The sequence below is a fragment of the Arvicola amphibius genome, chromosome 17 (assembly GCF_903992535.2).
Source record: "Arvicola amphibius chromosome 17, mArvAmp1.2, whole genome shotgun sequence".
Classification (NCBI taxonomy): domain Eukaryota; kingdom Metazoa; phylum Chordata; class Mammalia; order Rodentia; family Cricetidae; genus Arvicola; species Arvicola amphibius.
Window position 1 is genome coordinate 29,556,653 of NC_052063.2, and position 17,975 is coordinate 29,574,627.

At 42.9% G+C, this 17,975-nt stretch overlaps 1 protein-coding gene across 4 annotated transcripts in view; it reads right to left on the reverse strand.

The window, feature by feature from the left end:
• Positions 1–916, reverse strand: part of Cnot2 (CCR4-NOT transcription complex subunit 2) — a 90,813-nt gene extending 89,897 nt beyond the window's left edge. For 2 of the 4 annotated variants that reach the window (XM_038314393.1, XM_038314390.1), the window contains exon 1: positions 774–916. Coding sequence is in view for 2 of the 4 variants with exons in the window: in XM_038314392.1 (XP_038170320.1) it covers positions 774–778 (5 nt within the window). In the remaining 2 variants the exon portion in view is untranslated. The remainder of the gene's footprint in view (positions 1–773) is intronic. The other 2 variants (XM_038314392.1, XM_038314389.1) reach the window with 2 other exon arrangements.
• Between the last annotated feature and the right edge of the window lie 17,059 nt (positions 917–17,975).

Consider the following 17,975-nt stretch of genomic DNA (forward strand, 5'->3'; position numbering starts at 1 on the left):
TGCCGCCCCAGGACCATCCGAACTCAAGTCTCTACACCACCAGGGAAGCTTCTCTCTCCGCGAACGGTGGCAGAAGCAGCACCGGACTTGCTCTCCTCCTCCTCCTCCTCCCTCCACCTTGCAGGGGCCTTCGGTGTCTCAGGGCCTGGAGGCTCCTGAGGCCCGTTAGCCGGTCCGATGTCCCCATCGTTCGCAAACAAAAACACACAAGTGGCGGATGCTGCGCGTGTACTGCGAGAACGGGGATAGAGTCAAGGACCGGCAGCTGCTGGGAACGTGGCAGAGCCGTCGAAGGCGGCCGGGGCTCCTCGGATGCTGCCCGGCGCTGCCGCCTTCTCGTCCACCCCAGGAAGCAGCAGGGCGGCGGGGACCGCTCTGCGCCGGCGGGAGCCGGGGGAGCCGAGTGCGGGGAAAGCCCCGCCGCGGGCGGGCGGGCGGGCGGGCGGGCGGCCGGGACCGGGCCTAGAGGCTCCGGAGCTGCGGCGGCGGCGGCGGCGGCCCGAGCACGGCGACGCTTTACGTCCTGTCCACCCCGCCACACACCCCCTCCCTCCTCCAGCGCCGCCACCCCCCTCCCCGCCCGCTCCGCTCTCCCTCTCTCGATTGGAGCCGAGACAAAAGCAACGGGAAGCGGCGGGCCGGGACGCTACCCGCGGACCCCGGGCGCGACCGGACTGGCCCCGAGGCCTTCCCCCGCCTTGCGGGGGCCCTCAATCCGCCTCCCCCGCCGCGCGCCCCGCTGCCAGACTTCCGAAAATTTGCCAAAAACTCACCGCATGAATTTTCTTGTCCCGCGGATCCAAGATGGCGACGTATCCACCGCGGAGGCTGCTGGGAGCAAGACCTTTACCCTCTGACCCCCGCCGTGACCCCCGTCGCTCCGACTTCGCTCTAGGCGGCGGCAGAAGGTGGCGAGCAATGCTCGCCGGATGGACTGGGTGTTTCTCGGCACGCCGGGCGACGGTGAGAAGCTCGGCGCTCCCCGGGAGCCTTTCCCGGGGGTTTTGCCGGCTCCGGCCGAGGTGCGGCGCTGCCCGGCGCCGGTTCCGGAGAGCGGGAGGAGGGGGGCGCTCTGCGGCCTCGACCGTCTCCCCGAGCCACACCGCCGCCACGCCAGCCCGGAGCCGCGGCCTGGGGTCCGAGCGCGGCCTCGGGTGCAGGGGCGGGGAATGGTGAGGTGGCGTGGGTCCGCCCACCCGGGGACGCGCAGCGTGTTTGTGTTTGTGTTTTTGTCGGACACCCCGCCCCCGAGCACCTCCTGCGGTCCGTCCCCGGGGCCGTTACTACCTTGCCGGCGCGGTGATCGCGGGGCTCGGCTCCTCCCGCCGTCCCGCAGCCTGCGGTGCCCCCGCCGCACGTCGCCGTCACCTCCTGAGAAGTGAGTTCCCCGGCGCCGAAACCCGGGCGTCTACTCGCCCCCCCACTTCCCCGACCCCCTCCTTTTTCTGCGGCTTGGTTTTTGTTTTGGTTTTTTGACGTGTTCCGGTCTAAACCTGGTGCGAGGAAGTAAGGGGAGCCTGTTTTTAAAGCACTACCGGGTGTACTTAATCTCACCGAGCAATGTTTATGGTACTTAATTTAGTTCCCGCCCGGCGCGCCCTTGGTCAACCGTAGTGACCAGCTGGCCCGTCCTCCAGACTGCTTGGAAATACTATGGCTGTAGTGAAAACTTCGGGGAAAGAACGTTTTGCTCTCCAAAACAGGACTGTCCTTGAAACTGAAATTCGTTTTCTTTGCCGTTTAGTACTCTTCCTTTATTGCTGTGAACATCCGTAAACTTCGTGTTTTATAATTACTAAAACTTGCTAAACGCCTCTGTGGGATTTGAAGTTCTTAGTTTCATAGTGTATTGTTATTCCTATTTGAGTAATTGATTTTATGAATGTGGATTACTGTTTGAAGTAAATAAAATATCTGCTGTTTGTTTTATAACACTTCCTTCTTCCTGCCCCCAATCAATCACTACAGCTTCGATTTATCCTAGAAAGCTAGAGGCAAGGAACAAGAAGAAATAAAAGCCTACTGTGAAATAAAGTTTAACTTTGTCATGGTTTTGAAGGTAGGGTATTTTGACGTAGCTGCAGATATATAAATTTTTTTAGCCGGGCGGTGGTGGCGCACGCCTTTAATCCCAGCACTCGGGGAGGCCGAGGCAGACGGATCTCTGTGAGTTAGAGGCCAGCCTGGTCTACTAGAGCTAGTTCCAGGACAGGCTCCAAAGCCACAGAGAAACTGTCTCGGGGGAAAAAAAAATTAATGCCAACAGGTACTGGTGTACTCAGGGAAAGGGAGTTATTTTGCTGGGTGTTCACTAAATACTCCACCTCACCATTTCATGTTTTGTTTTGTTACTTCAGGAAAATTCAAGAAGGAAGGACACAGTCCTGTATGGCCCCTCCCCCAACAGTTCCTTCCTGCCTTTCTGCTTTCTCTTCCTCTCAAGTTAACATCTACTGCCATAAGGTAGTGTGTTCTCAGACTGCCTGGCTGTACCTCTAAGCGTATGTAGTGTGTGTGTGTGTGTGTGTGTGTGTGTGTGTGTGTGTGTGTGTGATGGCATGCAATACAGAGTACCTTAACCTGGCTATATAGTACATAGTATAGCATCGTCACATAAAGTAACGTTAAATGTTTTAATTCATCACGTTTCTTACCTATATTAACTTTAAAATCACAGTTTTGTCAAAACGGGAAGAATTGTTCCCAGTGGGGAAGGTCTGAGAGTTTTATTATGCTTAGTTTTGCACTGGGCAAGATAAAAACGTTTTCTTAATAAGTATACGGAATAGGGATGCTAGAAAGAAATTCGGTGATCCTATTACTCCTAAGAGCACGACTTGCTTAGGACTAATGCCCACGTTTTTAACTTATAGATGTGTTTTTAACTTATAGATGTGTCGAATCTGTAAGTTGGTAAGAACTATTTAATAGGTATTGAATGGCCTAGCATTTTACTAAAGGCTTGTGTTGGTGGCTCAACATAATGATGTAAGCACGCATTAAAAAATTTTAAATTGTCCTGTTGCTTCAAAACCTTCTTCCCTGGGCATAATTTTTACAGTTCTTTGTGCCTAGCACTTTGGAAACAGAGAAAGGCTGACCTCTGAGTCCCAGGCCAACCTGATCTATATAACTAGTTGCAGGCGGCCGGTGCTATATGTAAAGTGAGAACTTACCAAACAAACTGCTTCATCTCCAAAACCATACCTGATGACATGTTTCTGTGATCCTGTCACTTTACTGTGCGGACTGATGACATGTTTCTGTGATCCTGTCACTTTACTGTGCAGACTGAGGCAGGAGAGTCAACCTCAGTTTGAAGCTAGCCTGGACAACATACTTGTAAGACCTGTCTCAAAAACAACTAAAAAGGTTCGTAGTAATTGCTGATAATGATCATATTTACCCATTTACTATTCTTTTTTAAATTTTGGTAGTGAAAGTATTTAATAATATTGTTACTTTTACTTGAAAAACAGTTCACACAGCATATGTTTGTGTGTTTTTAAAATATATGTTAAATTTTTTTCACAAAAGTTTTCCCTTGGATTTGGGGGAAATGCTTTATTAAGGAAAAAATAAGTTTGTATATATTTGTAGAAGGGAAAGGCCTTCCTTTAAAAAAAAAAAAAAACAGTAGATATGATGCTGGTGTGTTTGCCATGACAGGGCATAAACAGGACATCTCAAATGTAACGGTCTGAGAAAGAATGGTTGGCTCCCCTCTCCCCCCCCAGCTTGCTCCTCTCTTGGGTTGCTAAGTTCCTAAGTTCCTGCCCCTGGTACTACTCAGGCAGAGCGTGGGCAGTGCTCCTCACTCTAACTACCTTAGCAGCATGTGCGGGACTCGCCACAGATACATGCTGACTTCACTCCCCATCAGCTCACTCCTGCCCTCGTCAGCTGCCTGGTCTGCCTGGAGTGCAGCACTACCTACTCTGTCTGCTCCCCACACCTCTGTCAGCCGTCCTTGGATACCAGCAGAACCATGTTTGAATTTTTTTTTTCAGGTGTGTTTCTCAGTTTTTTAAGACCCCCCATAGCTTTCATATTTATGTATGTATTAAGTATGATGTGTGTGGAATAAAGCCTAAAAGGCCTTTCAAGCTGGCGCACTCTGGCTCCTGCCTCCCTACATGTTGTTCCCCTTGTTTTGCCGCCTCTTTCTGTCATATACCACACTCTTTCCAGTCTGTAGCGCAGACTGTTAGTTGCCATCCCCAAATCTCTCTTTTTCAGAGTAATAACTGCACGCGTGGTCACCTGGGGTAGAGACTGGACTTTTCTAGCCTGCTTTGTAGTCACGTGGCCGCACTCAGGGACCAGTTGGTGTGCTCCATCCCCTCTGTAGTCCTTGTCATGTGCTCCTCCAGAGCAAGCACGCTCTTCATCCCTGTACTGTCTGTGGTTTCTGCTCTGAAATAGTGATAGCCTGGAACTCTCCTTGCCAAGGTAGGACATGCATAGGTTCCTTCATTTTAAGAATTGGCAAAACTTAAAACTGGTAGAAACTAAGATCCCTCGGGACTTTGTGGGTCAGAACACGGAATCTGCACTACATTCCTTTCCATTTTTTATGTGGGGAATGATTGGTTACCTTTATTTTTTTATTATTAAAATCACTATTTGGAGCTAGACATTGAGTCAGAATGACTACCACAGGTTTTAGGGTAACCTAGACTATGGAAGAAAATGTCAGCCTTTTTACAGTGTCTCTGGCAGACTTCCCTTGGCAACCCTCCCTAAGGTAGTTCCCCCCATGTTTTTTCTCTAATACTGCCTTCTACAGGAGTAATTGCAAAATTTGTAAAATCCAAGCTAGGAAAATATAGCACTAATGAGTAGCCAGAATTTCCAGACCTTGGTAATGAAGATAGATCACCCACCCTCCATCTCCAGCAAACCTGTGTTACAGAAAGGAAGGGGAGCAGGATGAATGATGCAGCATACTGCACATCAAATCAGAACACCGTATAGTGTGTCTAAAGTAACTAGCCGTCTGCTTGATTTTTATATATTACCAAACTTAGTTTCTTCATCTCAAATAAACGGAAGTATCATGAGCTCAAAGTGGCCACATTACAAAAGGTTAAGAGTAAGCCCCGCTCTGTGACAACATGTGCGGCTCGTTAGTCTTTAGCTGTTAAAAGATTCCTTATGGTAGCGCAGAGGACAGTTCAGAGAAGCAGCTCCTTACCCTGCTGAGAGTATAAACTGGCAGCTCGTTTCTAGAGTGGACCATTAAAGCCCAGAGCCCTCGCTCAGGTCCTCTTCTAAAGGAGCATCGTAAGGAAACAAGGATGTGTTACTAGTAGTTACTAGAGTATGTATTGTGTTGTTGACTAAGCAACCACCATGGAATGAACAGTATTCAGCCATTAAAGATGATGTTGACAGTGTTGGTTTCTGTTGAGGACCTGTCCTCTCAGCTGTTAAGTACCTGTATGCTTCCAGTGTCTGCACGTGGGTTTCCCTCTGCTTAGCTGTGTACTAACGCTTACAGACTCCAGGTGCTGGGGATTATGTTCACCCATGTGACCTCACTTGGCCTTAATTAGGTCTTTACAGACTGATTTCCAACACCACCATATTCTGAGGTACGGAAGATTAGAGTGGCCAGGAGTAGTACAGTTCAGCCCATAACATACAGGAGGGCAGAAATGGCCGTTAGTCAGCAACCAGAATCAGACTGAGCCCATGAAAGTTTAGACTGCTGTAAATGCCAGAGGAGAGTCGATACAAATGTGTTAAGTAATCACTGCTCTCCCATGGTTAATTAGCACCAAAAGGGTGGTGAGGACGTTCCATTTTGATGAACTTGGTTCAGTTTTGACATTGCATACCTGAAGAGGGCATCATATCCCATGGGTCAGGACCTGTTCCACAGTCTGCTCTTCACTTGAGATGCCAGTCGCAAGTCAGGAGTTGTCACCTCCCTTCCTGACTGACATGCTGTAAGTCAAGATTCCATAACCCCTTCTTCAGCTTCAGTTAATTTCCTCTGTTGATCACAGACTTCAGGGAAACACTTTACCTGTACTTAGGAATTTATTAAGGAAGATCCTAAAATAATCAAATGGAAGAGATACATAGGGATGCAGGGAAAGACTTAGAGATTTATACCCTCTTCAGGTATGCCACATTCTAGGGACCTGCATATGTTCAGCTATCTGGAAGCTCTCTGAACCCAATCCTTAGGAATTTTTATGGAAGCGTCAAAGTATAAACATGATTGATAACATTATTGATAATTAACCAACACAACCTTTTTAGTCCATCTCCTCCCAAGAAGCAGCAACATCTCTTCTGAAGCTATTGAGAAACCCACCAAGAGTCGCCTCCTTAGAACAAAACATTGCCCTGTCTTCCAGAAATTGTAAGGAATTAAGGATCTCTGTGCCATGGATCGAGACCCAGATCAACAACATACATGTGCACATTACATCTGCTGCATATAGATGTGTAAACGACATTGTGTGGTTTATACTTGATCGATCACCTTCCTGGACCTGGGGGGAGTTGGGAGGACCTTGGTCTTAGCATAGAGTGGGGAACCCTGATGGCTCCTTGGCCTTGAGAAGGAGGGAGGGGAGGTATGGGTGGAGGGGAGGGGAGGGGAGGGAAGGGGGAGGAGGAGGGGAGGGAGGGGGGAGGAGGAGGGAAGGAGATGGAAATTTTTAAATATAAAAAAAAAAATAAACCAAAAAAAAAAAAAATAAGATATAGAGATGTGTTTTTCTGAGCTGCTATTAATGCAACTGCCACATGGTTTAACAAAAATACACAATGCAAAAGATGTAGCTCCTTCAAAAAATGGTGCTGAAAACTGGATATTCACGTGTTAAAGAAGGAAACTAGATTCCTATTCTCACCGTATACAGAAGTTAAAGTGGATCGCAGACGTTAACCCCTAGAGGAAACACTTGAACGTGGAGGCAGGGGCTTTCTGAAAAGACTAATGGGACAGGGAGAACCAGCAAGAATCGAGAAATTGAATTGCAGGAAATGAAAAGCTGCACAGAAAAGAAAGCAATGAAGAGGTGTAAAATGCCATAATGCAGCCCCTTCCTGTGCATGCTAATTTTATGTTAAGTCAGAATTGGGCAAAGTAGAAGGAAGGGTGTTTATGGTCATAATAATTTTTATGATTTTCTGAACCCTAATCATTAAAATTAAGACATCAGCTGGACATGGTGGTGCACACATTTGATCTCAGCATGCAGATGGCAGAGGCACGTGGATCTGTGAGTTCCAGGACAACCTGATCTTCCCAGAGATTTCCAGGACAGCCAGGGCTATGTAAAGACCCCATCTCTCTAAACAAAAGTGAGGGGCACTAAGTCAGCAAGGGTCATTTAAATTTGGAATATCCTTATTGCTGTGAATGCTCAGTTTTCCCACCAGTTTTACTATTTTTTAAGCCTTGATCCAGACACAGGAGTGACAGTGCTTACCCACTGCCCATCATTCAACGTCAGTTTCGTCATGTAGCTTTGTCCAACTCGAAACAGAACCATGAGCATTAAAGTCAAGAGAAATTATTAACTTACATAGTTGGTTCCCTTGTGATCCTTAATTGGCCTCTTAATGGCTTTAAGTAAATACAAAAAAATTAAAGTTTTGTAGAAAATTATAGATATTAAAGAATACATTAGCTTATCACCAGAGATTCAGGAAGCAGATACTAAAAACCTGAGCTGAAGCATGCACACTGATAACTCTTGGGCAAATTGTCAGCCTCCATAGATTCCATTGTGCTATGTGAAAATGGAACATGAAAATACAACTGAATCTGAGTTGTGAAAATGTTCCGTGGATATATAGATTTGTAAATAACCTAATATTCAACAAATAATAGTTAAAATGGCAATATAATGTTTTTATGTAAAAGATCACATAATCTTAACTATAAATAGAGAAACAGCAATAACTAATGAGACATCAGGAAAGGTAAGTGCAATGAAGTTAATACCCGTAAAAATAGTCATTAAGTAAACAACAGAAATATAAGTGTGCTAGCTTTATATTTTCTGCTGGCACATAGAATATCAAGTAGGAAAGTGAAGTGTATTCTTGAATGATCAGCTCTTACAGTGTCAACTAGTGGTCATGTGATTTTGCTCCTGTGATTTCCTAATATACATGTCGGATTGTGAGCTGACATCTCACCCACAGCTCCCAACAGGGTTGTAAAAGACCTGTCACTGGGGAAAGTGGACTGGTGGTGAATGATGTGTGTACATTTTCATCTGTGAGCTCATGTGTCTGTGTGTGTGCACAGAGGCCAGAGAAGGATGTCAAATGTCCTGTTCTGCCACTGTCTGCCCTATTCTCTGGAGACAGAGTCTCTGCCTGAAGCAGGAGCTCACCATCTTTTACCTAGGCTGTCTGGTCAGCAAGCCCCAGCCCTGGGACAACAGGCTCTCATGTCTGGCCACACCCGGCTTTTTGTGGAGGTAGGCAGTAGGGGATCTGAATTCAGGTCCTCAAGCTTCCACATCAAGCACACTTACTGAGCCCAGTTCCCAGCCCCAAGACACCACAGTTAGAGTATTATTAGCAGTAATACCCAAATAACTATGTTTTCACTATGGTAGCTCTGCTCATATGAAGTAAAGCCTGTGGCCACAATTTAAGTGTTTTAAAAAGCACTGCTTAGAACTAACCAGTGGATTTCACAGAGTAGAGCTTAACCAGTGTATTTCACAGAGTAGAACTTAACCAGTGTGTTTCACAAAACGCTATATTAGTAAAGGATTAGTTTCTGTTAACGTCTGTATTACAGATGTTTCTGTAGCTACAACAGTTGACTGGCAAAGATGGTCCTTAAACATCCTCAAACCTTTTCTCTTTAATAAAGCAGCTTACTTACAACAGGGAAGTGGTTCTTTGTAAGCATCCATGTGCTGGTCTATTTTCTGTTGCTATGACAAAAGGGTTCTCAATCAAGGTAATACTTAAAGTTTATTCAGCTCATAGTTATGAATGTCCAAGAGCATAGCACAGGCCTTTGCCTGGCTCTAGAGTGAGTTTTATGACAGATAGCATCATGGTAGTATACATAGCACTATAGAGGGCAGCATTCCCAGTGACCTCAGCCTCCCAGCATTACCATGCGGAGAATGGATTTTCCAGCACATGAACCTTTGAGGGGAATACTCAGACCATGTCCAGTTGCACCTACCGAAAGAGAGCCTATGGAAGAGGTGGGTGGAAAACCTGGAGAGGTGGTTAATCAATCACAAGCTTGGCAGCTGCCCTGATGTTCAGTAAACATAAGAAGAGATCATAAAACACAGGACTACCAACTGGAGGACATAATGGGCAGCCACATGGTGGAATCTCCCTTCTCCCTGCTAAAAGCAAAAAGTTGAAGAACAAAAGTGCTTTCTTAACTATAGTGTGGTACAGAGGGGAGAGTTGGTTCTGTTCTGCAGTGAACAAATAGCATACATATTCCACTCTGTCCTGAAGAGCTTGTGAGTGTCCGGTTCCCTGTAGAAACGGTTACAATAGAGAAGGGAAAGGAAGGACTTAAACTGTTCCTCAGTCCCTCCCTCAGTACACTGGTTCATGAGCTACGAGTTTAGTATTGTTGCAAAGCTGTTTATTGTTTAATATATATGTGTATTCCTTAGTGTATTAATTTTTATTGAAAACTATAAGTTATCTGTATTTGATGAAAACACTATACTTGAAAGGTTTAGTTCTGAGTTCCTGTACATGGAGATTAAGGATTGTCTATGATTAATAATAATATGGGATATGAATTGTATCACAAAAGATATTTTGAACAGGATTAGAGGAGATATTTTTCTAATCCTTTGGGGGGTGAGTTTTTGGTTTTTTGCATTTTTTTAACCTCAAGAAAGATAGTAAGCTAGCATTAGCACCGTGGTTTAGTTAGAGCTGAATATTTGTTTATAAATGGATGCTGTAATACTGACTGGAAGTTTCCCCATTTCCCTAGAGTTGTGATTGCACCATTAAGCTGAGTATAAAGTGTATCAAACATGTTACATCCTAAATTTAAATATTAAGTAAAGTTAGCCAGCCCCAGCACCACCTCCAAGCATGTAACTCTCTCCACCTCTAGTCAAAAGTGACAGACCAAAGAGAAGAGAGAAGCAGTGCTGCTTGGTGGCCAATCTCTCCCAGATGCAGCTGAAGTGGGAGAGGGTGTTTGAACGGCATGTAAAGATCCTTCCTAAAAGTAGGAAGACAGACACATTTCTCTGTTAGATACTGCCTTGGGAAGGGACAACTGGAGGTGAGAAGAAGAAAAGTAATTTCAAAGAAGGCAGGACAACAGGAAAGTGGCCTCTCCATCTGTCACTAGAACAATGATGGAGATTGTCATACCATGCCATGGGTGGTGTGAACTCCAGGTAAGGTGTGTAAGCTGAGCTTTGTCAGTATGAAGGCTGGTACAACAAGGTGATGCAAAAGGTAAACTTCTTCCAGAATCACACCATTAGGAAAGAGTTGTCCTATGTAACTTTGTCAACTTGATGTCACCTAGAGTCACCAGAGAGGAAAGCTTTGGTTGAAATATTTTCTAAACCCAACTGGCCTGTTGGTATATCTGTGGAGCGTTTTCTTGTCTTACTAATTTTCCGGGAGGGCCCTGCCCACTCTGGGCAGTACCATCCCTAGACAGGTGGTCCTGGGCTGCCTAAGAAAAGAGCATGAGCCAGTAAGCAGCATTTTGTCATAGTTTTTGCTTCAGATCCTGCCCTGACTTCCTTCATTGGAGAACTGAGTAAGATCTGGAAACATAAGCCAAATAAGACTTCCTCCCCAGGTTGCTTTTCGGCAGAATGTATTGTCGCAGTGATGGGATGAGCCCATCGCTGCCTCCGTCAACAAAACCTCCTCAGAGACAGAGCTGCTGACACTCAAGAGTCTCAGTATATAGAGTTGGTAAATATAGCATGCTCACCTAGTTGAGGGCAAATGTTTGCCTATTTTCTCTCCCTTCTACCACAAACACCAAAGGCACTAGGCTTAGAGAATTGGTATCTGAAAGCCAGATTTCTCCCACACACAGCTGCCAAGTCACTCCAATGCTCCCTGTACTGAGTAGGCAGAAGTAGAGGGTCAGGAGCTTGCACTTCAGCTGAGAGTGAAGCTTTAAAGCAAACAAGACTGAGGCTTTGTGTCTTTTCTAAGAACTTAACTTACCGAAAAATCTTAGGATCTACATAAAAATCAGTTAAAGAGCCATCAAGGAAAAAAGTGAATATTCAATTTGATTGATATTTGGTATAATAATAGTATTATGGAAAGTGAGGAAGAGACCTGGTCAGTCCTCATCAACTTAGACCATGAAACCCAATATGGACAAGTTCAACAGAACTGCCATATATGGGCTTCCCATGCAAGCTTCAGCATTGCCAGGACTTACATTTCAATTCAACTTCAGTTATGGAAAGTGGAAGAAAAGTTGTTTTCTTGTTTTGTTTAAATTCTCAACAGGTCAAAAATTTCGAGTAAAACAGGCAAGTACTTAAATATATGTATACTGGAGTTAGGTATTTCATTTGGAATATGCTTTCAAAACTAAGTTTTTTAGTTCACATACACAAATTGGGAAATTTGAAAATATCCTCTATTTGTAGTTTTAGCATTGGCTAAAGTTTTAACAGAATTTATATCGGTTTACTTTGATTAAATAAAAGTAATACATTTTCACTCAGAAAAGAACAATGAATAAATATAAAACTGTGTTCTGTTACGTTGTACTGATCTATTGTGTATGTAGAAGGGTGTGTGCCATGATGTTCATGCAAGAATTGATTCTCTTTTTATCATGTGGCTCCTAGGGATAAAACTTCAGTCACCAGACTTGGCAATGGCAGGAAGTGCCTTATCCTCTTGTTGGCCCAAAATCTGTGTGCCGGAGTATAATGTAAGGGTTAGTAAGATGGCCCGGCTGGTAAAGGGCTTGCCGCCAAGCCCAGTGCCCTGAGCACATGGAAAGAGAATCCACTTTCCCAAGGTCCTCTACACGCAAGTGCTGACACAACAAACACCCTTGAGAGGTGTTCGAGATTTCATTCTGGATTTGGTACAGCAGTATCTAGCTCATATGAAGTCAAAACCAACCTTACCTTAGCATGAAGTGGAGCATAAAGAACCACTCTGTTTGTATTGTGGTTAATGAGTAAAGCAAGTGATTGCTTCCCAGCTTCAGATGTGAACAGACAAGTGGACCATTCTGTTGTATGATGAACAACAGGAGTGCGTCCAAATTCCCAGTGCACGCCTGCGACACATCTGTGCTGTGTGCCTGCGACACATCTGTGCTGTGTGCCTGCGACACATCTGTGCTGTGTGCCTGCGACACATCTGTGCTGTGTGCCAGGCACTTACACAGGCACAGGAAATGGGCAATAAGGAAGGCGAGTAAAAGCCCTGTTTTGTGAAGAATATAAACAATAAACAATTTTTTAACATAGTATTCACCAAAAGAAGCAAGAAATGAGCTAGGGAGTATACAGGATTTTGTATTTTGTAGATCTTGACAATGATAATGAGAACTCTGAGGAGGTAGCAGTTGAGCTAAATGTCTAAGAGAATCAAGTGCATGTTGATATGCATGATGCTTAGATAGCAGGTGAGTCATTTGGTATCTCTTAAAGAACATTAATACGGTTAAATTTGGCTTTACAAAAAATAGCACATTATATTGTAACATTAATATCTCCATAGAAGTTGGTTGGTTGTAGTCTCGTTCATTCAACAGATTCCTATATTACAGGCTTTATTTTAGGCTCCTGCCATATAACACTGAATAAAATACACAGATCCTTGACCATGCGGAGATTAGACTCTAGCAGGAAAGTAGAGTTTATTTTCCTGTATAATCTGTATTATTCTGTGACTTGTTTTATAGAGGTAAAAGTAAACCACAAAACTATCCTAGTTGGGTTTCTATTACTATAATAAATACCATAGCCAAAGACTACTTGGAGAGAGGATTTATTTCAACTAAAAATTGAGGCCCATCATGAAGGAATGTCAGAGCAGGAACCTGGAGGCAGGAACTGAAGGGGAGACCACAAAATGCTTTTTACTAGTTTGTTCTTCATGGCATGCTCAACCTGCTTTTCTTCTATCTCTTGTGATCCAGAATCTTCTGCCCAGGGGTGGCATCATCCACAGGGGGCTTACTACTCCACACACATCAATCATCAACTAAGAAAATGCCCTTACAGACTAGCCTGCAGTCCAAGGTGATGGAGGTATTTTCTCTATTGAGTTTCCTCTTCTAGTTTATGTCAAGTTGACATAAAAACTAGCCAGCACACAGACACAAAGAGATTATAACTGCCAAGAGCTACATGAACAGTAAGGAAGTTAGACAGTGCTTCCCATAAGGAAACAGGTGTCTTGGATATGTGGGTGGGGTATGTTTTTAAAATGTTTGTGTTTATCACGAGACCATAGAGAACTGCATCTGGAATTAATGTTGCTAGCAATATTTACTATACTTGACTGTTTAAGGCACAGAAAATACACTGTACGCTTATTAAAAATAAATGGGAGTAGGAGGGATGTCTCAGTGGTTAAGGGAGCTTGATGCATATGTAGAGGACCCAGTTCTGTTCCCAGCTCCCACATGGCAGCACAGAGGTGTCTAATACCTGTTTCAAGGGATCTACTACTCTCTTCTAACCTCTCCAGGTTCCTGCATTCAGGCAGTGAACACAAACTACAGGCACGCACACACAAAAATAGTTTTTTAAGTGATGATTATTGTCACCGTTATTGTTGCTTGAGACAAAATCTCTCCTCTTGCACAGGCCAGCTTGGAGCCCACTACATGTCCCTGCTGTCTCAAACAGTCTTCCGCCTAAGCTTCCTAAGAGCTCCATTATGGCCATGAGACACCATACAAGACAGTAATGCTGTTCTTAAAGTTGCATTAAAGAGTTAATTGAGATTAGTTGGGGGCACATTATTTCATGCTATAAATTGTAAGGCTAACAAAAGTGGTTTAAATGAACTTTTATAAGTTTGATAAAATTAGACTTATTTGCTTTATTTTTTGGTTTCATTCAATGTCTTCCAGATATTGGTAACTATCAAAATTTGTATGCATACAACCCTTATTAATATGCATATCATACTTGTTCTGCAGAGTTAGCTAAAAGTGTTCTAATTTTTAATTTTTTTAAAATGTTCATTTTTACTTATGTGTGTGTGAGCGCCTAGATCTATATGTGCACCATCTTCCTTGGGTACCATGGCAGCCAGAAGAAGGCACTGGATTCCCAGGAACTGGAGTTATGGTTGTGTGCCACCATTTGGGTGCTGGGAACTGTTCAAGAACAGCCAGTGATCTCAACCACTGAGCCATCTCCCCAGTCCCCAAATACTAATCTTTGAAAAGAATGACTTTTTGAAATAGCCACACATAAAATTACAACTATATATGTAGAAATTACAGCTATATTTCCTTTTCATTTCTAATTAACTTTCTAAGTTTTGAATCCATGTTGAATAATAAATAAATTTTTGTAAATAAAGTATAATTTTTTTACATTTACTATGTCTCTGTGTGTGTCTGTGTATGTGCGTGCATGCACCATGCAAGCTCAGGCTCTTCATATCTGTGAAGGTCAGAGAACAGCTTTCTGAAGTTGATTCTCTCCATCACATGGGTCCCAGGGATCAAAGTCTGTTCCTCAGGCCTGGCAGCAAGAGCCTTCACCTGCTAATCCATCTCACCAGCTGAAGGTACAACATCCTTTACTGCAAAGACTGTAACTGTTTTAGTTGCTTAAATACTTTGCGTATTTCCTTTACTAATACAAAATTAATGTGTTTGATTTACTTTTTAAAAATGAAAAAAAGGATGGCTTGTTATTCCCCTTGAAGTCCTTTCAAACCCAATCAACATTGTCTGAAATGTATTTTCTGTATTATTTGACAGTTCCAAGTATCTTGTGTCTATTTTAGTTTTCATATTTGACCATATATTTTCTAAGACAAAGAAACAGGCCTTATCAATTAGCCCAATGATTTTTCACAAAGTATTTGCTGCACTCTGTTCACAAAACCATATCTGGTGTGTGTGTGTGTGTGTGTGTGTGTGTGTACAGTATAGCACACAAAAGTATGCTCTACTCAAACTGAAGTATTTTTGTGTTTGAAGTGTATTTAGTAGGGCTTCTTTTTTTTGGGGGGGGGGGTTTCGAGACAGGGTTTCCCTGTAGTTTCTAGAGCCTGTCCTGGAACTAGCTCTTGTAGACCAGGCTGGCCTCGAACTCAGAGATCCGCCTGCCTCTGCCTCCCCAGTGCTGGGATTAAAGGCATGCGCCACCACTGCCCAGCTTAGTAGGCCTTCTTGATGAAGAAAATAAGTGTCCTTCTACTATTCTTTCCTTGCCTGTGGTGGTTAGGAGTTGATTACTTGGAAAACCCTGTAGCCAAAGTAGCAACCACCAGTTTTTCGATACAAAGTTGATCAGAAGCCAAGTTGTTTTGTTTTTACAATAACACCAAAATTATTAAGTTTAATGATCTAAAAGAAAAGCTTATAAGCTTCCTTTTAGTTTTCACCTATAATCTACACAATAGAAACTTTATTACTATAATACTTTAAAATCAGCCATGACTGCACTATTTGATAGATTAAAATTTTGAATGCCATAATTTTCCCTGGTTCTACCCAACCCATAAACTACACATTAATCATGTAGAATTCAGCTACAGTTATGATGTGATATCCTTAAAACTCATAGCTCTGTGAGTTAATCAGTTCTATTTAAGGAATAAAATTTTAATAGCTGGTCTAAGAGCTTGAACTTGTCATGGTTTCGAAAGAACAGTCTTTTGGCCTCATTAACAAGAAATTATGTTTTAATGAAGTAATTCTAGTGTTATATCAAAGAATTGCTTTATTAGCGTTAGAAATCATTAGATAACTTAAAAACACAATTTACATTTGTCATACAAGCTTATGACTTTAGAACTAATAAGTTCAGCAGTTAAATTGCAATGTGCTTAACCAAGCTTGTATAATTAACATATTTTTATAATATTAAAAGTGCAATTTGAGTAGAAATCTTTCAATCCAATCTCTTGTGACAGATTATAGCTCTCCCCTCTTCAAAAAAACTTGCAACAGTTCAGAAAGCTGACCATAGTTACAAGATCCAGATATCGTCTGTTAGAAGGCAAAGGAGAAGCAGGTACTGAACCTCAAGAAGCATCTCTCACAGTGGATTCCTGAGAAGTCAGTGGTAGGGCTTATATTATGAAGCACAGATAAACTTTAAAAACTTGGGGAAGGAAGAAAGCTGAATTAACTTTTAGACTAAGTTTTTAGAATAAGATAATGGTTTGAATTTTTAGTCTAGCTATCTAATTAATGGATAACAATAAATAGGTAGTACAAATACCTCTATATTATAAATATAGAACTTGTATTTTTTGGTGGTTTGAATAAAAATGGCCCCCATAGACTCATCTATGTGAATGCTTAGTCATCAATGAAAGAACTGTTCCAAAAGATTACAAAGATATGACCTTGTTGACGGAAGTGTGTCACTGGGGGGTGGGCTTTGAGATTTTCCATAGCCCATGCCAGACCCAGTTTCTCCCTCCCTCCCTCCTTCCACCTTCCTCCCTCTCTCTTTCTCTCCCTCTCCCCCTTCTCTCTGTCTCTCGTTGATGTAGCACAGCTACTGCCCCAGTACCATGCATGTTGCCGTGCTTCTCAACATTATGAAATGAACTAAATCTATGAAAGTGTAAACAAGCTCTCATTAAATGCTTTGCTTTTCTAAGACTTGCCTTGGTATTGATGTCTCTTCAAAGCAACAACAGAACAGTGACTAAGACAGTTTTTTAACATACCTAAGTTCTTCTCTTGTACTTAGAAGTGTACTGTTGACCTTGAGAAATGAGATCACTGAATGAAATCCCATGATCCTCATTCTAACAATATACTGTGTAACAAACACATGCAGCTATCGCAGCAGAAAAGATTCTAGAGGCGCTAAGGCAACAGAAAAGGAATAGTAAGTACAGCTTGGGTGCATTAGATGTGCCTGCTTACCGGGAAAATGGTAAGGCAGAGAGCATAGGCAGAGTCTAGGTAGAAATGGGAATGTGGTGTGTTGTAATACTAAAGACAATGAGAGGAAAGTCCTCTGTGATAGGGTGATGACTCGGAAGGAGAAAAGAATATGAGTCGTTGAGTATCTGTTGAAGAACATTCCAGGAAGCAAGAACCAGCCCTATATGCGTGGGACCTGGCACAAGGACATTATTTGGAAACCCCTTCCTGTTTTAGTTCTGAATTTGAACTAGAGAGAAGAAACTAGAAGACAGAGCAATCACTGTAATCCAACGTCTTAGAGTTACTTTTCACCTGTAGCTTTTCTTTTTCAGTGCTGGGGATAAAGGGATAAAGCTCGTGGCTTGTGCATGCTGGGCAAGTGTTCTGTCGCTGAGCTCCATCCACACCCCTTAGCCGAACCGGTGGAAAGAGATGCTCTGCACCCAGTGTGTAGTGGTTGACTTTAAAGGATAATCAGACTCTCTGAATGTAGAACATCTGTAAACCCTTGGTGAGGATGGAATAATCGTGTATTTCAGAATTTGTTTCCTGCTTTTAATAGACTTTTAGTAGGAACAGATGACCAGTAGCAAAATCTTGCTCTTTTCACATTCTGTGTTGCCCGTGGTCATGGGCTTCTGGCATCTGAGTGTTCATACCCATCTGTTTATCAGGCATCTTGCCCATTGTTTAATCTATGCCAATTCTAAAAGGTCATATGTAAATCAAAATGGGCAATATATATATATATATATATTCTTTGAGGTATAAATATATTTTATAATTTCTTTGAATTATATTTGTAGAAAGACCTTTGTTAAAGTAACTTCTGTTATGTGTGTATAGAAAGCAAAATGCCAGCAAACTCCTTAAGTTTATTAAGATTTAATTTGTTCAACAA